Source organism: Leptodactylus fuscus, chromosome 8 (assembly GCF_031893055.1).
Source record: "Leptodactylus fuscus isolate aLepFus1 chromosome 8, aLepFus1.hap2, whole genome shotgun sequence".
Taxonomy (NCBI): domain Eukaryota; kingdom Metazoa; phylum Chordata; class Amphibia; order Anura; family Leptodactylidae; genus Leptodactylus; species Leptodactylus fuscus.
Window position 1 is genome coordinate 25,394,902 of NC_134272.1, and position 24,422 is coordinate 25,419,323.

At 41.7% G+C, this 24,422-nt stretch overlaps 1 protein-coding gene across 1 annotated transcript in view; it reads left to right on the forward strand.

Annotated features, from left to right (window-relative positions):
* ERBB4 (erb-b2 receptor tyrosine kinase 4) overlaps positions 1 to 24,422 on the forward strand; it is a 703,330-nt gene that overhangs the window by 459,904 nt on the left and 219,004 nt on the right. The window contains exon 4 of the mRNA XM_075284941.1: positions 13,777 to 13,902. Within this exon, the coding sequence (XP_075141042.1) occupies positions 13,777 to 13,902 (126 nt within the window). The remainder of the gene's footprint in view (positions 1 to 13,776; positions 13,903 to 24,422) is intronic.

Here is a 24,422-nt window from a genome sequence, read left to right on the forward strand (position 1 = left end):
GCACCGCTCCCGATGTCTGTGCGACCTGCTCTGCCTCCGGCCCACTGTTTAAAAAGTTTGAGGACCCCTGGTGTCATTCCATATTCTATCAAAAGGATTCCCCTACTGTCCTATAGGTTGTGTTATGGGTTGTATTCAGCACACTTCCTCTGATAGGTCTACACATATTACAACAGGATGATGTCATAGTCAGTGCTTAAATGGGGCCGGAACACCCAATTAAAGAAACACCCCGGTATAAAGAAATCAAACTCTCAATAATGAAATGTGTCTGAAGCGGAATGTGCGGAACATAAAAACACTGTTACTTACCTCTACTGGCTCCAGAAGGCTTCAAGTCTAATTGAGACAACACAGAGGTCACGACATGGGTCGGGGTTTGCGTCTTTATGCGTTGCAATGCAAGCCCATGCTCAGTTGATGTCCTGTACATCATTACAGATGGCCGATATCTGCGAGGAGCACGACTGAGCCAGGGAGAGGTAAGTAACTGTTTTATTTGTTTGTATCCTCCCTTGTGTCTCAAATTATTATACTCTGGAGTCTGAAAAGACCCCAAACTATAATAATTGTTCATGGATGTCCACAGTGGGGCATAATACTGTATGCAAGAACCACTCTGAGGCATAATACTGTATGCAAGGACCACTGTGGGGCATAACAGTGTGTGTAGGGGCAACTATATGTCATAATACTGTGTTCAGGGGCTACAATACTTTGTACAGGGGTCACTATGGAGCATAATACTGTGTGCAGGGGGCACTATAGGGCATAATACTTTGTGCAGGAGCCACTATGGGGCATAATACTGTGTGCAGGGGCCACTATGGGACATAATACTGTGCGCAGGGGCCACTAAGGGACATAATATTGTGTGCAGGGGCCACTAAGGGACATAATATTGTGTGCAGGGGCCACTATAGGGCATAATACTTTGTGCAGGGGCCACTATGGGGCATAATAGTGTGTGCAGGAATGCAGGGGGAAGTGGGTCAGTGGTCAGTCGGTCGGTCAGGGTCTTCCCGGGGAAGGGGGTCATAGTAGATAGAGATATGCTCAGCTTATAATCAGTCCTGAGCTGGCCATATATCTAGTTGTCCTATTTCTAGACGTACACATATTGAGGGGCTAACGGCACAGGAACCCCATTCATATGTCAATGTTTTTGGAGGATAGACATACCTAGAGGAATATCAGTCAGTTGTAGTGTTACGGCAAGGTCATTGGCTTACTCTTTGGTACAATGGAAGATACTGCAAATAAACAAACTAGGTCTAATAATACAAGTTGTAACCTAGAAAACAATAAGAAGCTATCCAATAAGTAGGCAAAAAGTCATCTAGATATACAAGTCTTATTTCTATATATCTTCCACAGCATTTCCAATACAAAGTCACACTACTTTCTTTAATCCAGAATTTTGGGCGCCTGCCCTTGTATACAGTAAATGTAATATAGAGCTTGGCAGCAGTCTAAGGGTTATATTTGGCTGTTATGGATCCTATAGATAAACAGAGGATTAGTTGTAACTGGGAATGCTGCAATACTCCCGAGGATCTAAATTAGGCTTTGTAAAACCATTAGCATTTTACAGCTGAAATCCAGTTATGGGTTCAGTAATCTGCATTAAGCCCAAATGATAAATGAGTCCAAATATCCTTGTGCAATAAATGTAAATCAAACCTGTCGGTAATTAAATCCAGCTTACCCCTAGATAAAGCTTTCTACGTCGCACTCATGGTGATACCCAATGAGAGCTGACACGTCAACCGGGTCTACGCAGATTTCCATAGAGTTTTTTGGAATAGTTCTGAAAACTAGTAAGGAACAAGAGCCCTTGAGATGGGAACTTAAACATTTTGCCTCCTAACATTGAGAGATGACACTGTATTTCTTAGCGCCTCGGGCAAGCAATAGATAGTAAGCTCTTGCATGCTTGCATTATTTCCTAGCTGGTTGAATGGATTGTACCTGCCACATAGCAGCTGTTTCCAAGGCCGGAACGTGCTAAGAATTTGTTTTCCCCTGCCCCAGCAAATATCAGCCACAATTTCCGGTGTACCGTTTCAAAGCCTTGGGAAGTATAAGCCCAGATGGCAGGAACATAGACGGATTGTGTCTATCCACGTCCCATTGACACACTCAGTGGAGCTCTGCTGTAGATGTACCCTGCGGGGCTACGGAACAAGTATTGGCAGATGGCACAGGTGACAGGACCAACTTCATAATAATGGGACAATGCCTCCGTGGCACAACGCGCCTAATGATTGTAATTTATCTTTATATTGTACTGCTGTGTATACACAGGGCTCTTTATAGGTGACACTGGGGGATTTCACATCCTATAGATTAATTCACTGGGCCTTAATGGGGGTTTTTTTTGTTAGATTTATGCTTTTCTAGAGTTTTATTGTGTTATGATCCTAAGCAAGGATTTCCAGTTTGGGAAAGTTTCAATACGAAATTTCATAGCGCAGCAAATCCTGACCTGATTCTAAGCGCTATTAAAGACCATTTTCTAGTCTTTGCTTACATCACTGCAAATACAAGATATTTTCCTATTCAGATGCAAAGCAGGCGGTGCATTAGCATATGTGCATATGGAAGTACATATGTTGTAAATTGGCTTTTCAGAAACTCATGACCTGATGTAATTTTGCAACGATACAGTAAGTGCTAAATTTCAGATATGCTAATTGAATTGACAGCAGATGTGGATAGAGATGGACCTCCATTTACTAAAATGTCCATGGTGCCCAAATAGAAATATACAAATATCTCAGTACTTTAAAGAAATATTGACCTTCCGTTGTTGCTTAAAAGGGATCTTTTCAATCCAAAAACATTAGCTGTGACAATTTATATAGCCCAATAATGGCTTTAACAGTGAACGAAAGTCTTGTGGCCCCTGGTGAAATCTTTTGTGTGGACCCCCTACCTCATCTCTACAGCAAATTCTTGATCGTGATGGTTATGGTAGCTAAGAAGTTTAATCCACCTTAGTGTGGTTAGGGGTAATCTGTGGGTCTCCTTGGCTTATGGGCCAGATGGAAGTTGCAATCTCAATACTGATACCAATGCTTATGGGTCCCCTAAGGCTCCTGGACCCTGGGGTGACCACTCTCTGCACCCCCTCAAGTTATGACCCTGACATCACTATATCTTCATCAACACATAGCTGCATATATCTATCTCTGGTTCCAGTCCAATATAATCCAATATATTCAGTATAGGACAAAAAGACTCTTTAGTTCAGTGGGGACACTGTGAGGGGAGGACACTAACATGTCTCCTGCATCATTTTAAGGGACACACCATCTTGACTTGACTTGTATCTTTTTGTCCAACCTCTACTGGATATATTGGATTATATTGGACTACAACCATTATATTACATTTCACTAGTGATGCCATTTTTGGTTTAAATCAATGGAGGTCATGACTGATGTTTTTGAATTGCTTCAAGATGGTGGGGTACAGATGCCTTATTTATATGCAGGTGGACTAAGGGATTATAGATGGACTAAGAGGGCATATGTTTTGTGATTAATAGTTTAAAGAGAGTCTGTCACTAGAAACTAGGATATCAACTGAACGAATGGACTTTTCCCCTTGTATATTGATACCTCCATTGCCAAGATATCTCTGTTTTTGTTAATACGCAGATTTGAACTTTGTTGGGTGTTGGCGCTCTCCTCTTTGGAGCAATAACAACATCCTCATTACTCCAAAGAGCTCATTTGCTTCCTTTAAAGGGGTTGTCTGGGGACTTAAAGGGCTAATCCGGTTTCTAAGATGGATGGCCTATCCTTAGGATAGGTTATCAATATTAGATGTGCAGGGGTACTACACCCGGGACCTCTACAGATCACCAGTACTAAGGCAACGCAGGAGAGTCATTGACGTCTATATGGCAGAACTGTAGTACCTATACTCACCGCTACGGTTTATATGGAAAGCGGGCAGCGTCGCTCTCCCATCCTGCCTCGGTATTCTAAGGATAGGCCATCCATCTTAGAAACCAGATACCTTGAAAGGTAAGTTTAAGTCCCCTGGACATCCCATCCCATCCAATCCCTTAGCATATTGTACGATAGGGGTTGCTTTCAACATCTTACCCACGAAAATCAGCAGCCGCACCATAAATCATAATATAAATTGTAACTTTATTAAACATAATTAATAAAAGAATTCACTAATTATTTAACAGCTATCCCAATTCATGCTAAGACATCACAGCACAATACAGGCAGTATCTCCATAGACATCAAATATTTATTATCATTTAATAAATCACCTATGGGCTATGGAATAATCAGCAATGTATAAAGCTCAAGTGTAAAAAGGCAAATGTATGCCCACATATTATTCCCAAATGTGGTGCAATAGTTTACGCTGACATACAGACGACTATAGTAACATGCAGTAACACTCCACCAAAACATTCAGCAAAGGAGGATAAGACTTAGGCAGGGGGGGGGGGACCCGTATGCCAAGATGGGAATACCTGTTTACAGTGTCCTGACTTTACCAGAAGAGCAAGGAAGACCATGACTGTCTGAGTTCTGTGCAAAAAATATGCAAATCTATTCTCCAGGTTGTAATTAGGAGAACAGTGCCTCTGTCTGCCGCCCTCTAGAGGGCAGCCTCCTTAACATCATGCATGACTCAGTTAATAAATCTACTATCATGATGCAGATTTAATTGCCAAATTAGTATTTCTATTCCAAAAGGAACAGATTCCCAGCTATGGACAGCACTGTTTTGGTCTTTTGGACCTCCTCAGCATAGCGCAGGGATACTGATTTGGCAGAGTGAGAGACTATAGATCAGGGTCAGGGGATAATCGTACACATTAGGGATAGTGTGTGCCTACATAGGCAGTATGGAGACTTACAAGTCATTCCTGCTCCACTGATTTCGGTGTGGGAGACAACTAAGGAAACACCGAAGGATCTCACTATATTGGGAATGCCATTGACTACTACTTCTATCTATGGCTATGGTAGTTTGGATTGATTTAGGATAGAATAAGGGGCCAATCGCATAGATGATTTTTAGCTGAATTCCACCCAATAATCATATCCAGCTATTTTGGAGGAGAAAATAACAAAAATGTACAATTCATGGAGAATCTTTTTAATATCCAGGGTTTTTATACTGACTGCCAGATTGGAGTTGGGAAGGAATTTTCCCCCCTGAAATGGGGCAATTGGCATGAGCCTCATGGGGGTTTTGTGCCTTCCCCTGGATCAACACTGTAAGGATTGTAGGGTTATAGGTTGAACTTGATGGACTGATGTCTTCATCCAACCTCATCTACTATACTATATAATATGGCATGACGTATTTGGTAACAGTATTGTAGCCTCTTATACAACATCACTTTTGTACTTTTTTTCGGGAACAATTAGGTATAATGTGATGTGATAGTAGAGTCATGTTCTGGGCGATGCAGAGTCGTATTCAGCCTTGTGAAGGTCACGTGCAGCCAGAGATATGTCACAAATTAAGGCACCAAGCCCTGGCTTCAATAACTGGTCTCCTTCGCTGTCTATATTAATGGAGTTCCCTATTAATATCAGGTTGACACTTGGTCTGTTGCAGTTCATTATTTCCTGTTCCCTCTCATCCTTGGCAAGAAAGATTATGAAAGCAGCATTTCCATCTTCTCGGCAGGAATTAAGACACCGCTGTTTACCTCAATGTATTTCTTCTCCCTCCTGGCAGGAGAACAATTCAAAGTCAGACTTTTGTTTTCAGTGTCTTTGTCAAACGGGCCTGCTCAGGGACATTGTGACTAAGTGATCCTGTCTGTCACATTTGGGTTTGTATCATGTGTGCCATGTACAATAACTCGATATTCTACTATCCATCTGCTTGGTTAAAAACCAATTACCGTATTTTTTGGACTATAGGATGCCCCTGAGCTTAAGACGTGCCCCTAATGTAAAGCACAGAAGAGGAGAATTCTATCTTTACTGTTGCATTTGGACTATTAGACACACCAAAAAAATAGAGCAATGTATGGAAGAGAAAAAGTGCATCTAATAGTCCAAAAATATGTATTACTTATCTTGTGCACTGTTTTTGTGGTACACATAATAGTCTAAAGTCTTCCAAGTAAGATTTGGAGCGTGTCAACCTGAAGATGTGCCAAATCTGTAACTGGTTAAATAGCTATTGTATAGATTGCAACCTAAATTCCCTATCAGTATGTCTTGGGAGTGTGAGAAGAAACCGGAATACATGGAAGAAACCACACAAGCACAGGTAGAACATACAAACTCCTTGCAGATGTTGTCCTTGGCAGGATATGAACCCCGGATGCCAGCGCTGCAGTGCTAACTAGAGATGAGCAAGTAGTACTCGATCGAGTAGGTATTCGATAGAATACTACGGTATTCGAAATACTCGTACTCGATCGAGTACCACTCGCTATTCAAATGTAAAAGTTCGATGCAGAACCAGCATTGATTGGCCGAATGCTATACAGTCGGCCAATCAATGCTGGTTCTTCTCCTACCTTTAGAAGTCTTCTCCGTGCAGCTTCCCCGCGGCATCTTCCGGCTCTTCATTCACCATGCTAGGCATTGGGCCTGGGCAGAGCCGACTGCGCATGTCCACTTGTAGTGCGGGCATGCGCAGTCGGCTCTGCCCAGGCTCGATGCCTGGCAGAGTGAATTCAGAGCCGGAAGATGCCGCGGGGACGCTGCAAGCAGAAGACTTCTCAGAGGATCCAGCCCGACCCTCACTCGTGGACTTGATAAGTGTAATTTGATCGAACGTTGCCTACCCCTGAAACTAGCATTTTCCCCCCCATAGACTATAATGGGGTTCGATATTCAATTCAAGTAGTCGAATATTGAGGGGCTACTCAAAACGAATATCGAACCTCGAACATTTTACTGTTCGCTCATCTCTAATGCTAACCACTGAGTCACCATACCACCACTAGATTGGTGCCAACAGGTGTAGCAAAATATACATGCAACACATGCAGATGCAACTTTTTTTTTATAGGTTTCTAGTCTGGTTCAATTGCGTAATGTTTCCATCTGAACCTGATCTTGTGTAAGGGATCAAGAGTGCTAGAAAACAAAAAAAGTTTGGAATGGGTATAGGATCAGATTTATCTTCTTAAATGCAAACATTGCAATAGTAAGGGGACAAACGTTTAATCCTCTTGTTGCGTTGTGGGTACAATGGCCAGATTAATCTTTATCATTAAGAACTCTCTTTTTTATTTCATTTCTCCTGAATGGATGTGTATTATATGTAGAACCAAAGGGGAAGAAGTGTTGTAAGCATTACTGATCATGACATTGACCTGATTATAAGAATATTATGGTCCGATTGCCAGGAAACCTCATATGGTGCTCCGGCATGACATAGGTGTTGATCTTATAAGCTCCGTATATGAGTATAAGTTTGTGAATGTTAATACTAAACCTCAGCATTGTTGGCTGTGTAGTAATAACTGTATCTGTAAATGATTCACAAGATCTGGATGCTGATGTGTAAATATCACTAAACCCAGATGTCGTCAGAAATGTTCCTCCCATTATGACTGCCTTCCAGCTAATGGCCCACATAATTCCAGCTTCAGATTGTCAGAGGGGATTCAGGCTTCTTATACCTTGAAATGCGGCTTCTGCTTCCATGCGCTTTGCAGTGTGGTCACTGAACTGAAATCTAGAAGGTTAAATCCCTCATTCTGATTATTACAGCACGCTGCCCTCCCTGTCCTCCCCTAATACAAACCTGACATTTTAGATCTGCACAGCCCAGCTCCTCGGAAATCAACTGTGCAGAGCAATGAGGAAGGCTTCAAAGGCTGACTGATCATGAATAGCCCACTGTATCTCAGCAGGCTGATGTGCAAGGGGTCCCGGGGTTACAGCTGGTTAACCAGTGTCCTGGTACTCTGAGTGCTGCAATTCTCACTCTTGTCTTCAGAAAATAAGAAGGAGAACGATGATGTATTAGTACCGGTGGATGTCTTATCTACTGTGCAAAGTCTTATGAATGGGAAGTTTGAGGCTATGCCTTACGTTCGCTCTTGCAAACACATTTTACAGAAGAAGGTCACATACTGGATGAAATCCCATAACGGAATAAAACCAGGGTCGTTTCTCAGAGAATGGTCAAGGCCATTGCTATATAAGATGACTCCAATCACATCTGATGTTATTTTCAGTACAAAAGGAGTATTCATAAGAACCAATGGATTAAAGATAGACCAGAGATATAAGTGAGAACAGGGCACTTTATACCTCCTGCCTCTACAGAGATGATACTAGTGTCTGGTCCTAGTGTTTAATAATTCAACATTATTATCTATATACCATTACAGATATTCACTTCTAACTTAGCAAAGAGTAATAGCATATAGTAAAGTAATATCTAGTTGCATAAAAAGCTATTTATTGTAATATTCTGTAGGATAAAAATGCACATTAAAAGCGTATTCCCATCTGGGTTTAGCATGTCCAAGATGGGAATATGCGGATTATTCTCCGACCACCAGTTTCCTACACTGGTTCCTTAATTTATGCAAAGGGTAATAGGTAGGGTTGAGCCGATCTTGAGATTTCAGGTCCGATTTCTGATCATTTTCCAGCCGATCCCGATCCCAATCGTGAAATTTGCTCGAACACCGATTGGGATCCGATCTTTCCCGATCGCTCAACCCTAATTGTATATGATATATACAGTAGGGTTGAGACGATCTTAAGATTTGAGAACCAGATGAAAGCTCCTCAGTCTGCTACTATTATATCACTGACCTACTGACCTCTAGCTTCCCTTTTGACCATTATCTTGTATTTTGATTCTGTACTGTGTTGCTAGACTGTTACTGGAGCCTTGGTTAGCTTTGTTGTTGTTTGTCTTGTCTTCGTTCTATGTTGTCACCTATACAGAAAGGGCTTTGTTGACCAGTTGTCCTCTGCCACCTAGGGCACTGAAGCAAGCAGGTAGGGGCAGTGGTGGGTTCATCTTAGGGCTCACTGTCTTGTTGTGCCCCTTCCTCCAGGCTTATTCAGTAACTACTGGGGAATTGCTCCTGTAGCAATTCCCTTACAGGGTCATTAAATACGGAAATTCTACTTTGCTCTTGCCATTATTAAATGGGTTATTAGTAGAAATGAGTGAATAGTAAAATGTCCGAGGTTCGATATTTGTTTCGAGTAGCCCCTCAATATTCGACTACTGCACTACAAGCGGACATGCGCAGTCGGCTCTGCCCAGGCCCGATGCCTGGCAGAGTGAATGAAGAGCCAGAAGAGCTGGAAGACGCCGCGGGGAAGCTGCACGGAGAAGACTTCTAAAGGTAGGAGAAGAACTAGCATTGATTGGCCGACTGTATAGTATTCGGCCAATCAATGCTGGTTCTGCATCGAACTTTTACATTCGAACAGCGAGTATTTCGAATACCGTAGTATTCGATCGAATACCTACTCGATCGAGTACTACTCGCTCATCTCTAGTTATTAGCCTTTTACGTTATGTGTACACATACAGTATAAGATAGTGATCCATTACCACCTGCAGTTATATCCTTTATTATCTTTCCTCTTGGACAGCTCCAGATATTATTGTCACAAGATCACCAGCTTTTCAAGACAATACAATTTTGTCAGGTTATGTTACAAAGTTATATTCTATGTCTCTGTGTGGTCATCCAGTGGCTGTTTTGAGAACTACAGTCTTTCTTAGCATGTTACAAATATTGTATTGAACTAGATTAATGAGAAATTAGGGTCTTTAACCTCGTCCAAGCTACGTTCTAGGTAGACACATATGTAGTATGTGTATATATATATATATATATATATATATATATATACATATATATATATATGTATATATATATATATATATATATATATATATATATATGTATATAGTTGTTCTAGATTCTGAAATATATTTAATATAAGCAAAATAATAGTTACTTGTTTGATTCTGTTGCACAAGAGGTATAACTAAAGTTCAGAACAACACACTACCCAGATCTAACTACCCTTGAGAATACTAGATCCCCAAATATCCTTACTATCAAAAGATTCCATTTTAATACCATTGATCAAGAGTAGGAGGCAGCACTGAGCACATGAAATAATTGTCATCTCCGCATCGATTGCTGCTTAAAACTGAAGCTGTTAATCCTTCTTCAGTACCAGATTACATATCCAATAACTCTCTGTTATTTATTCCACCGTAAGCTTCTTTACAATAGTAACATATCAGAATTCCCAATCATATGTTTCCTAGAAATGATGTGGATCCCTGATTAAATTAATATATAATAAGACTGCCAAACTGCTTATGCATGATCTGCTAGGTAATAAAATATAACCCGACTTTGTATTATTAATATTAAGCTACAGCAGCTTTAATTTACCTTATGCAGAAAGTAATATGACTTTGAAGCAATTGGAATATTAATGCGCTTGATTAAATATAAAACTGTTTATTGGAGCGGAGAGGGGTTTAACCACTTGGTTCTTTTTTTTACCTCCCTCGTTCCATAATACGGAAGATGAGAGAGGATTTTAGTAGACAAATTGATTCAGAGTTGACATATTAAATATTAACTACAATTTGCCATTAATGTCATGTTTAGAAAACATTCGGAACGTGCGTGAAGTTGTTCTGTGTTCATTGTCACTGGTTTATGTTTTATGAGTCACTTAGGAAGTCTATATAGGTTAATAAAATGTTTACAGTACTCTGCGCAAATCTTATCCCAGCGCTTTTCCCAGTTATATATGTAGGAAGCCTTTTAGGGATTTCTTTATATTGTGTAAGATGAGCGGATACAAAGTATCGCAAAAATAACAAGGTAAATCCTTCGGATGATGATCTAAGCATTCTATGTATATGTAAAGTACGATGAATTGGAGGGGGAGGGGTAGGTTGAGATACATATCACCAAGTAGAGAAAAAAACTACATTTTTGGGATCGATTCTTTTTGGGTTTTGTTTCTCCAGCGTTCACCCTGTGGTATAAGTGACAATGAACTTATTCTGGGCAGCAGAGGGATTACAGCAATAGCCAATGTATAAAGGTTTTCTTATAGTTTATCACTTCTTAAAAATTCTAAGAGCTGGTGCAACTAATGGACATGGACTTGATAGAGCTTAACTCTTAAAGCACCACAGTCAGTGCCGGTCACTAACATCCATATGTCCTGTCATTGTCAGACCCAGCAACTCAATTGTTGGACTGACTGTGAAATTGTGACGGTTATGAACCTAAACTAGAGCCGCCAGGACCATCTACTAATAATATTGGTTAGAGCATAGTTTAGGCACGTCCCTACGGACACCTGTAATTTATATATGCGCAGGCAGTAGAGTAGTCTGGTCAACCATGTTAAAAGAAAATTCTTTAATGTTTTTTTTTCTAATAATTTAATAATATAAATATAATAAAGGGTAAAAATTTGCTAAAAGCAAAAGAAATACAAAAAAAGTTCAAAAATATAATAATAATAAAAAATTATAATAATAATAATGAATAAAGTAATATAATAATAATAATAATAATAATAATAAAGTAGAATAATAATAATGAATAAAGTAATAATAATAATAATAATAATAATTAGCGATGAGCGAACACTAAAATGTTCGGGGTTCGAAATCCGATTCGAACAGCCGTACACTGTTCAACTGTTTGAACGGGTTTCGAACCCCATTATAGTCTATGGGGGGAAATGCTCGTTTTAGGGGTACGCAACATTCAATGAAATTCTACTTACCAAGTCCATGAGTGAGGGTCGGGCTGGATTCTTCTTCCTGCGCAGCGTCCCCGTGTCCTCTTCCGGCCTTGAATTCACTCTGCTAGGCATCGGGCCTGGGCAGAGCCAATTGCGCATACCCGCACTACAAGCGGACATGCGTAGTCGGCTCTGCCCAGGCCCGATGCCTGGCAGAGTGAATTCAGAGCCGGAAGAGGACGCGGGGACGCTGCGCAGGGAGAAGACTTCTAAAGGTAGGAGAAGAACCAGTGTTGATTGGCCGACTGTATAGCATTCTGCCAATCAACGCTGGTTCTGCATCGAATCTTAACTTCGAACAGCGAGTGGTACTCGATCGAGTACGAGTATTTTGAATACCGTAGTATTCGATCGAACACTTACTCGATCGAGTACTACTCGCTCATCTCTAATAATAATGTACTATAATAATATACTGTGAAACATATACCTATTATATTATATGTAATCCTTATGTTTGTCCTGACCTCTACATTAGAGCCATGTCCTCTATACATCAAAATAGGGAAACACCTTAAGAAAGGGAAAAATGACACATTTGTTTTTTTTGCCTTCTTTATACAAACACGTTCATAGAAACGTTACCACAAAAATGTGTCCTTCCTTATCTGTCCTCTTGGCCATGTTTAGATATGTGTGCCATGATATTAGCAGCCTTTGGGGATATAGCGTACCATCATAATAACACCAAGTGATATGCGATCTATCTATACGTGTCTACATAGTAATTGTATTCTGAATTGCAGCCTCTTAGAATGTCACAATATTGTATGACATTGGTTTGATGAGAATTTGGAATCTTTAACTAAATTAGAGGTAAGATAAGAGTTGACATAGTATTTAACCAAAAATAATTTTAAGAAATACAACACATGCTTTAAATAGATTGTTAGCCTTGAAGACAAAATGACTATGGCTGACAGAAGGTGAAGAGACTAAGGAGGAAAATCCATTGGCCCACTGAGGCAAATGTGGATGAGTTGCAATACCAAACACAAACCGTAGACAGAAGTACTGCAGTTTTTGGATTTTGGTAGACATGCTGCTGACTTTCCAATGTGTTGTCCGAGAATGGGAAATAGTGTTTTTTGCGGTGAGACACTTACAGGAATCTTCTTATCTACTGTACATCACAGAGATTTAGTCACCAGAAAGCACACAGTGGATAACCAGCGGCAAACATGTCCGGTGTGACCCAAGACTTTCTATTCTTCATACTGAAATGATTATTCTTAGTGCATTTTTTTACTATGAGGACTCCATAGTAAAATCCCATTCTGTGCTATATAACATAATGGTATATATGTGTATAAAGGGTTAACTTGATCTCTGTACAGCTCTGGTATACATCGACCTTCGACAATGAAGAAGACTTTTCCAATTGTATACCAAAAATGCCCCTTAATGTCAGCGACACACGGAAAACAAAAGACTGATCCAGAACACGAGGACTATTCTCCTTCCTTTTCATGTGTCTTTAATAGTGTTTCTGGCACCGCATCTCGGCCTCATCTACGGCTGCACATTTCATTTTTCCTAAGTCTTAATTAACAACTTTCAATGAAGCCACAAGCAAAGCACAACAAAGATTGCGAGTTGTGTGCCAACACAATCCCCAGTACAAGCAATCCTCTGGCTTCATTGTCCTGTCTTGGCAGTAAGCTGCATTTTAGTCGTTCTCTATTACATTTAATGTTTTACTTCCCACCTCTTATTTTGCAAAAAAAATTGGACACATCAGTAGCAAAGACTCTGTTATTGGGCTGCTGTGCATGGAAGAGAATAAAGAGTGATTATGAGATGAGGCCGCTAGATCCTTAATACATGGCGAGAGGTTAATCGACCCAACACACAATGTATTGTTCACCCTTCTCTCTGAAGTGTAAGCCACACAAGGTGGAGATCTCCGTAATTGTTCATGTCTAGTATATAGTCTGTTTACAATGTTACGTTTCATATTCTATTTGTTTTTGTTTATCTGGTGTAGAGATTCTGAATGGAGGAGTTTATCTGGACCGAAATGACTTCCTGTGTTATGCCGATACCATAAACTGGCAGGACATCGTCCGCAATCCCAATGCTACGGTGATCTCGATGAACAGAAATCCAAATTGTAAGTATACATAATATTATATTTCTTATAATGGTGTGTATGTTAGATGACCTTCCAAGATGTCTAAGAATAATTTTATTAGTGAAAACCATTAGGCAGTGGCTTCCTTATGAGCAATAGTTTTTAAGGGTTTCCAGGCTAAAAATATTGATAACCTAGATTATGAGATTCAGATCTGTAGGAGTCCAATACCTGGCATCCCTATCGATCAGCTGTTCACAGCAAGCCAATGCACAGAGAATAGTGCAGGTGGACAGCTCCATTCTCTATAGTGGTAAGACCAAGTACTGAAGATTAGCTCTAGGGTTGAGCCGATCTTTACTTTTCAGGATCAATTTGAAAATCTGATTTCCGATCATTTTTCATTCAAACCCGATCTCGATCCCAATGCAAGTCAATGGGATTTTTTTATTAATCGGAGATCGGATTTTAAAAGCAATCCTATTCACTATACAGCATGGAATCTAACAATTGTTAGAATCCATGCTGTGTAGTGAATCACTAAAGTAGCCAGAGGATTTTTTTTTAATCCTCTGGCTACTTAGTCCCCCCTGGTGTCCACTTACCCCCAGAGATGGCTGGTCCGGTGCCTTCCTTCTTCTTTGCCTCGCTGCTCTTCTCCCTTCGCTGCCCCCTCCCTGCCAGTTTAGGAGAGTGTGGGCGGTTTAGGAGAGTGTGGGCGGGTACTGGGAGGGGAGATGTCATGTCTCCCCACCCTATACCCGCCCACACTCTCCTAAGCCACAAGCCCCGCCTACCTAGCGCTTTAAACTCTAACCTGGAAGGCGGGACAGCGAGGCAAGAAGAAGGAGGGCACCGGAGCAGCCATCTCTAGAGGTAAGTAGCTGCTAGAGATGTTTAGTTTAGCCTCCTATTCGAAAGAATGGAGGCAGCCGGCGCGCAGGGGGTTAAGGCTGTGTGCCGGCTGCTTCCATTCATTCTTATGGAACTGCAGCGGAGCCTTCACACTGAGTATACAGCATATACTCAGTGTGAAGGCTAAGCAAAGAATTGTGGGAAAAGATCACCGATCTCGATCCCACATAAAAAGATCGTGTTCGGAAATTCCGATCGTGAAATTTTCTCGATCGCCGATCGGAATCCGATCTTTTCCGAACACGATCGCTCAACCCTAATTAGCTCTCATTCACTTTGAGAACCTTGTAAGAACCTGCCAGATGTTAAACTGTAGAGAGAGGTAAACTAGTCCATATCAAACTGACTTAGGATTCTGACAGATTTCACTGGTTACTTTCCAAGAATATTTATACTTACTTTTTATGGGCTTCCTTGTACCGTTCTTCGGTGAGTCACATTAGGGCAAAACACACATGTGTCACCCCCCATGTAGTCGCTCAGGCCTAAAAAAATAGGTCTCAGCGGTGACCTGGAGGCCAAATGACATCATTAAGATGGTGGACAGCCCCAGAATAGGATAAGAACATTGAAGGATACCTTTCTTTGGTTCATTTAGTCTGAATTTTGCAAAGTATATACTTTGTGAAGGATCTTACCTTACCAAGCCGCTTGGCACACCTGCGATCAGCTTTCTTACCTTCCACTCACAACCTGTGAGTGTCTGGGTTCATAGGATAGTATGAAATGAGCTTTATAAATTTTATATATTTATTAAACGGATTCTACCATTAAACTACTTTTTTTTCTAATTACCAAGTCGGAATATCCTTAAGAAAGGCTATTCGTCTCCTATCTTTAGACATGGTCTCCGCCGCGCCGTTCCGTAGAAATACCGGTTTTAACCGGTATGCAAATGATCTCTCCGCAGCAATGAGGGCGGGCCCCAGCGCTGAAAGCCCGATGAGCGAATCCCCATTGCTGCCCAGAGCTCTTTCCTGCGCCGCCTCCTTCTTCTGCAGCAACTCCGCCTCTTCTGGCCTCTCTTGCTCTTGTAGTTCTATACAGGAGCATAGAGAGGCCACCCCAAAATGGCCGCCGACTGGCTCCTGTATTGAACTGCAAGAGCGGCTACCCAAAAATGGCCGGCGGTCATTTTTGGGTAGCCGCTCTTGCAGTTCAATACAGGAGCCAGCCAGCGGCCATTTTGGGGTAGCCGCTCTTGCAGTTCAATACAGGAGCCGGCTGGCGGCCATTTTGGGGTGGCCTCTCTATGCTCCTGTATAGAACTACAAGAGCAAGAGAAGCCAGAAGAGGCAGAGTTGCTGTAGAAGAAGGAGGCGGCGCAGGAAAGAGCTCTGGGCAGGAAAGAGCTCTGGGCAGCAATGGGGATGCGCTCATCGGTGTTTCAGCACTGGGGCCCGCCCTCATTGCTGTGGAGAGCTCATTTGCATACCGGTTAAAACCGGTATTTCTACAGAACGGCGCGGCAGAGACCACGTCTAAAGGTAGGAGACGAATAGCCTTTCTTAAGGCTATTCCGACGCGTTCATTAGAAAAAAAGGTAGTTTAATGGTAGAATCCCTTTAACCCAAGCAAGTTGCTCCTAGCCACTAACATATACAGAAATACATATCAGTGAATGTCAAGTAAATACAGGTAAAGTTACAAAACAATACAGGAAATAAAATGGGAATAAAAGATTAGAAAAGATATAGTACCAAATAAAGTTATGATCTGGTTCCCTGGGGCCTCACTCCTAGGCCTTAGGGTGCTTTCTTCATTCAGTCCATGTGTCCTTTACTTGCTGTTCCAGAGTCAGAACTCTTCTTACTGAGTGCCAAAGAATCTAGGTCTCCTTTCGGTATATGACTAGTGCCTCACCCACACCTCTGTCTCAGGTAGGCCCACTGCTCCCTACCCCATTGCAGAACACTGGGAAAGAAGGATGCCTTCCTAGGTGCTGGGAGAGATGTGTGTCTGGGGGTGAACCTAGGGTCACTAGCCTCCTCTCCCTCCCTGGACATCTGACGTCCAGTGGCAATAACCTAACTGTCCAGAAAGGGCCATCTCCCATGGTATACACATAAAACCACTGAAGGGTATTGACCACCAATGTGAACACAACATTCCTAAAGGTATGTGTAGGACTGATATGAACAAGTAAAAATACCTTACAAAGAAAAATATACGACTGAGGGTATGTTCATCACATACCTATTAGTTTGTTTGGTCGTGGATGGGCACCTTTGATCTTGGCTTTTCTTCCATTGATTGCCTGGGTTAGTTTGATGTGTTGCAGCTCGCACATGACCTAGCACTAGGCACTTGCTGGAGGTATCAAGATAAGCCAGGGGAACGCATTATAGATTCCAAGTGATGGAAGTATATAATGCTCATTAGAATATGAGATAATGTACAATACACTTACACTGTAATAGCTGTGGTGAAGTAAATGCATTACTTCTAAGGCTTGTAATCATAAGTGAAGATGAGCGGGGTCTCTCTTCTCTGGCTACAGTGACAGAGATAATTAGAAAACATTTCCTCCACAGACAGGTTTGTCCCAATGCAAATTGTTTCATTATTTCATTATATGACCCCGTTAGGATTGGATATCATTTCTTTATTATGGTATAAGAACCCTTAGCTGGTCCTGAGGAGTTGTTATTGTTACTATTGGTTGCCGATGACCCTCGTAGGTTGTTGCCGTTATTGCTAATAACACTGTGTAATGACTCTTATGCTGGTTAATAGTGCTTTGAGTGGCATGTTTCTGTAAGTGTCCGCAGAACATTTCTGTATTTAGAGTATCCAGGTGAATTGAGCAAAGCTGTAAAGCATTGTAGGGATCTGCTCTACCAGAAACATATTGTACAAAAGCTGCGAGCGTCCTCATAATGCTTCATTAAATGGCTGTGCAATTGCAATTAGTGCACCCAGAGCAAGCAAGCACAACAGAATAGGACCGTGTTCTGATTAACCAAGGCAATTAACATACCTGTAGTAGAACATGAAAGGCCACATCACAATTCTCAACGTGGTGTCTTCAACTCAAATAACCACACATTTGTTTTATAGCTTATGGCAAATATTAATGTACAAGATGTTGTTATATTTCAGTTTTTTATTAGCTGTTTCTTAGTTACAGTACGTCTTTCCAGGAAAGCTGGGTGTTAGCTGACATGACCTAGGGTCATTTTTCTAGTTTGCCCTTTTCTAGAAATGCATGACATTTTATACCCTAAAGAAACCTGTTCCACCCAACGCTCATTTTATAATATATGTCCACTTTCACATTGAACCATCCTTGTTATTTTACCTAAAGTCGACCCTAAAGCCTCCCATACAGTTACTGGCCAAGAACAACCTTCTCCAACTCCCCTTTGGACAAATAGTAAAATGGGCTGAGTTGCGAGAGGGGAGAAACCCGCTGTCAAATGTCTCTGAATACTGGCTAAGATGGGATAGGGGTTGAATTCCAATTCTACTGTTAGAGGGGAGTTGGGACTCCTCCATAACAATTAGATGGTTGGTTGAATCCATCGAAATCAGTGGTTTTGGACAATACTCTTCTAATATGGTCATGCAACCAGCTTAAATCTGCTATAATTTTATTTTATTACCGTATTGGACAGATTATAAATTTGCACTCAACAATTCCAATTTGGCAGCTTCCAATTGATCATGGATGACCTTAATTCAGTGACCTCTTGCATACAGCTTATTTAGCCAAGTGAAATTTTGGTGCACTACTCAATTTCCCCGAGACACTTACTGCATGGAAATGTTGCAGAATATGGAGACAATCTAATGAATGGCCAGAAATTTAATAAATGGACTAACCCTCTCTAGAAAAGTTAAAGACACTTAAAGGGAGTCTGGAAACTCAAACCCAGCCACAGTTCATTGTGAGGGGCAGTATGCTGAGCACCATCATACCTTTAGGTCTTGAAAAGTACAATGGGGGGGGGGGGGGGGCAGAACCGCAGGCTTTAAAACCTCTATAGGATTTGGTATGCCCATCGCCCATTGCACTCGAGCTTCATTTGTATATTTTTGAAAAATATACCTGGTTATCCAAAGATATGATGATAATTTACATAACGTTCCTTACTGCGATTGGATTCATATTGAGTTTGCTTATAACAGACTCCCTTTACTGTAAAGATTGTCCCTTCTGGCTCATAGAGATGGATTCCTTGGGGTCATCCAAGGTAAGACAATTCATTTAAAAACAAAGCAATCTTTTTACATATTAGAAAACTAAAAAAAAACTACATTTGAGGCCGTTCCTTACCCAGAGGGTTTAGGATGAGAATGTATCAGCAATAAGAACAAGGCATTGCATTTATATACAGCAGTTCAATAGTTTATGGGGTTGACACAAGTCTTACAGGTCCTACAAGTCCATCCTGTAAACTTATAATTTGGACATGAGAAAGTCATTTCACATAAACCAAGAACTATCAAGCTGTTGCATGTTTTCTTAACTTTTCTTTTCTTATGCTTTCCTCCTACCATGTGTCCCAGAAATGAGCCGTTACACCTCTTCTAGGAGTCGACTTGTCACCCATGTCCTGAATGGTTAACCTTCCAAGAAATGTAACAGTTTAGGGGTCACAACCTAGTAAATGTATCTATCAAGCACAAGTGAGTAAAGAGGTGACAACTCCTTTATGTTCATCTTACTTGAAGGAGCATGGTGGCTAAGTGGTTGGCACTGGAGTCCTGGGTTTGAATCCTGCCAAGGACAACATCTGCAAGTAGTTTGTATGTTCTCCCAGTGTTTGTGTGGGTTTCCTTCCAGACTCCAAAGACATACAGTGTACTGATAGGGAATGTAGATTCTGATCCCTATATGGGACAGTGACTGTCAATGTCTGGAATATGATGGCGCTATATAAGTAAGCATAATAAATAAATAATAAATAAAAAGAGCTTCCTCACTAAGCTATCCCTTATTCATAAAAGAAAGCCAAGCACAGCACCTATTTCTGGCAACCCCATAGAGATATCGATAAGGGCTAAGTAGTGTTTGCGATTGAACAACTGTAAGAACCTTAAGAATGACTGTAATACAGTATAGTATATAAAAATATATACTGAAGATTTTTGATTCGAGAAAAAAAAATAAGGATATATATTTCACATTGTACTTTGATACTACAGATTGTCGCAAAGTGAACCCCTCCTCTCCCGACTTGGCTCTCACCAAAAATTGTTGGAGAGAAAAGTTATGGCCCTATACATTTCTATGGCCCCATACACACAGTCGCAAAATATGGAGCAGGTCCTATACCTGTTGGCATTTATAGTTTGGTTTATTCATTCCAATGTAATGGTCATTGAAAATCACGAATGACAGGGGCAGCATGGTGGCTCAGTTGTTAGCCTTGCAGCGCTGAAGTCCTGGGTTTGAATCCTGCCAGGAACAACATCTGCAAGCAGCTTCTATGTTCTCCCCGTGTTTGTGTTTTCTCCCATTATACAAAGACATACTGATAGGAAAATTAAATGTACATTGTGATCTACAAAAAAAATTTTAAAAAAAATCACGAATGACACACGGATAACAATTTGTAGACATGGATTTCACAATATATAATAGCTTTAACGTAATATAAAAAATTAGGTTGTCAGGTTTTCTAATTAGATACAACAGAATAACCTGTGGACACTTGAGCAAGACCTGGAAGGAGTCTTAGGGTCCCTTAACACGGACCCTTAAGTAGCTCCTAAGTATCTTGGGCAATAACCTCAAAGAATTTGGTCTCTACAAGTCCATGCTGAACATACCCGCCAGAAGTGTATAAAATAAGCTATCTGGAGATTTACATAACTTCCATTTCTGTAAAAGATCAGCCGGTGCTGAGGGAGGCGTGTGATTATATGTTAGGAGATGCAGATGGCAAACATACTGCACAAAGAAGAGTAAAACATGATATAAAGACTAATTTATTATCTGCAAATGCATGTCATATTATAGCGGGAACATTCTCTGCAAACTGTTCACTTGTCAAATGGCTGTTTGCAGTTGAGCCCACAGCTTTTCAGATCCAATTAGTCACAGAAAAAGCAATCACAGGCGGGGAACAGAATCCTCACATTTGTCTTGTCTTTGGAAGGTTGATGATGTTGTACAGGGGGGATAATAGGTGATTCACAGCTAGAAAATGTCCACTGATTTGTCTGACACAAGGGTCTAATAATGTGAGAGGTCCCCTGTCTTCTCTAACAACCTCCACCTTCCTGTTTTATGTTCTCGCTGTCCATATACTGTACTTAGAATTCCCCGGCTACTATTCACTGCCCTCAACACCATCTTTTCATTTATTACACCGCCATATAAAACATGACAGTTGATAAAATCTACAGGGCCGCTTCTGGTGACCATTTCCGACCGCCCGGCTATTCCCAGGCTGGATTTGACCTCTGGCTCTAATATTTTCCGAGTTAGAGCAATGCTGTGACAGTACATGTATAATGTGTCAGTCCATGTTATATCACTCAGGGCAGTTCGGAGCAATGTGTAACCTTATCGGTTTATTTCTAGAGAAGGGCATTTCATGACGTGAAACACAACAGAACAAAGCAACTATACTGATTTAGTATACCTGCCTGTATACCGTGCTACAAGGCAAGGCTAGTACTTAAAGGCAATGTTTCACTGGTAGAAGACAGGTTATTGTTCAGACGAAGTGCTCCTAAAGGTGCTAGGTAGTATGGAAACTTTTCCAGTGTTGGATTCTAATATGGTCTTAATATGGCCCAAAGCTACCCGGCCCCATGGCTGTCTAAGGGTTGGTTCACACTAGCGCTTGTATTCCGTACGCAAGGAGTCCGCATGGAGACCCCCCTAGATGGAATACAATCACAATTGCAAGCGATGTGCTTGCAAAGCACACAGAGGCCATAGACTATAATAGGCTCCGTGTGCTTTCCGCGCACTGCCCGCACGAATGAACTGTGCGGCCAGTTCGCGGCAAGCACACAGAGCCCATTATAGTCTATGGGCTCCGTGCCCGTAACTTGCATTATCATTGGTATTCCGTCCCGGGGGGGTGTCACCATGCGGACTCCTTACGGACGGAATACAAGCGCTAGTGTGAACCAACCCTTAGGCAGCCATGGGGCCAGGTAGCTTTGGGCGTTCCCTTGCACTGAAACAGCACTGGGGGTGTCCCTTGTACTGCTTGTAAACTCTCCACTGCTGCACCATCTTCTACTGGCTTGCCTCTCCACCCCATCCTCTGCGATGTCTTCTTCCGGTGATGGTGCCTTTGGGATCTAAATCCCAGGCATGCATAGTAAGCTTATGTAAGCATCCACAAGAAAATGGCCGTACAGACATGTGCAGTTGGCTCTGCCCGAAGCCCGATGTCAGAGCTGACTGCGCTTGCCAACGAAGTTTGGGTGTGGGGGTGGGGTATATTAAGGTTATAGTCTAATGCTTTAAATATGTACGTTAGAGATAATGACTAGAGATGAGCGAACAGTAAAATGTTCGAGGTTCGATATTCGTTTCGAGTAGCCCCTCAATATTCGACTACTCGAATTGAATATCGAACCCTATTATAGTCTATGGGGGGAAAATGCTCGTTTCAGGGGTAGGAAACGTTCGATCAAATCATACTTTTACCAAGTCCACGAGTGAGGGTCGGTCTGGATCCTCCGTGCAGTCTTCTCTGTGCAGCGTCCCCGCGGCATCTTCCGGCTCTGAATTCACTCTGCCAGGCATCGGGCCTGGGTAGAGCCGACTGCGCATGCCCGCACTACAAGCAGACATGCGCAGTCGGCTCTGCCCAGGCTCGATGCCTGGCAGAGTGAATGAAGAGCCGGAAGACGCCACGGGGAAGCTGCACGGAGAAGACTTCTAAAGGTAGGAGAAGAACCAGCATTGATTGGCCGACTGTATAGCATTCGGCCAATCAATGCTGGTTCTGCATCGAACTTTTCCATTCGAATAGCGAGTGGTACTCGATCGAGTACGAGTATTTCGAATACCGTAGTATTCGATCGAATACCTACTCGATCGAGTACTACTCGCTCATCTCTAATAACAACACAATCTCATGGCACCTCTTTAGCAAGTCCTAGGTAACAGTTCTATTTCTCAGCATATTAACACTTGCTGCACATTAGTCACCTAGTGCTAACACTTCTGCGTGAATGTGCCATGGTGATAGGATAAACTCTAGAAAACAAAAGCACCCTGGGAATCTCCCCAACTGTAGCACGCAATACATCGAATAGGTAAGCCCCCAAAACATTCAACATCTTACAGTCAATTTGCAACACAATGGTCTACCAGATATTTCAGCATACGTACCAATAAAGTGTTAATAGTTAGCTAAGGGACGTAAATCTCCCATCTAATCCCACCAGGAGTAAGGAATAAATCTCAGACAAGACATCTTTATTTTTGCATTCTAAATAGAGAGAGAAATGGAGGTAACGCGTTTTCTTCCTTCTAAATCATGTTTATACTGTACAACCAAAGAGAAGGTACTATGTTGCTTCATAAAACCTCAGTAGTGAGGCAGGAGCCATTACACACAGCTAATAGCAGAAAGTGATGTGTGAGATTAAACCCCATGAATAACTAAACTATCAGGAGAAAGCTTATTCTGAAGCAGTACAAACTCCAACCGCTTGCAAAATTGCAAAGTAACAGCAATAATGCGTACACGTTTGTCACAGCTGGGGAAGCCATTAAATCAAGGCTGAATTGTCGGTCAGTCTGAACCCGGTTCTACTTAATTATGTCCTTTAAAGGTAATGTACTTTAGTGCGTGAGTGTGCGAGAGTTGGCGACAGTGGATTTCACTGCGTTGCCCCATGCCTTTGCAGAGGCGTGAGGTGCGCCGAAATTGTCTGCATCTTGGTCAAATTAAATTTGGTGTTCTCGTGAATGGCAGCAGTGGTCAAACGTGAGAGGCAGGGAAGGAATCATAACAAAGGGAGAGGAATTGAAATCAGGATTTGTTCAGCCGCCAGAGCTCGTATTGAAGGCAGCAGAGCTGAGTCAGTGGAATGAGCTATTATCGCCGGTCGGAACATTGGAGAGATGCGGTAGTATAGTGTCTGGGATCAGAGGAGAGGAGCCAAATTACTGGTGTCAGCATATAGCACTTTACAAATTACCTTTATACTTCTGCCTCATGCCCACACACAATCTTAATCTCATTTCTTTTTTTTTTTTTTTTTACAAAAATTTCCAACAATATATTAGGAAATAAAGGGATCCTATCATGAAAAGTAATTTTTTTTTGTCCCTAACACGTAGGAATAGCCTTAAGAAAGGCTATTCTTCTCCTACCTTTAGACGTCTTCTCCAGGTTGCCGTTCGGTATATAATTCGGTTTTCGTCGGTATGTAAATTAGTTCTCTTGCAGCACTCAACACCTCAAAATGGCTGCTTGCACAGTATTGTAAGTGGCCATTTTCTTGTGGCCGGCAGGCATGCGCAGTCAGCTTTTCCCTAGGCCCGAGGCCTAGACGTTTGAAGCCACTGCCGAAAGAAGAGCCTGTTCCTGAAGAAGATGGAGAGTTCTTTCACATCATTGGGGATGCCTCCAGTGCTGTTTGAGTGCTGGGGCTCTCCCCCAGTGCTGCGAGATAACTCATTTGCATACCGATGAAAACTGGGATTTCTACCGAAC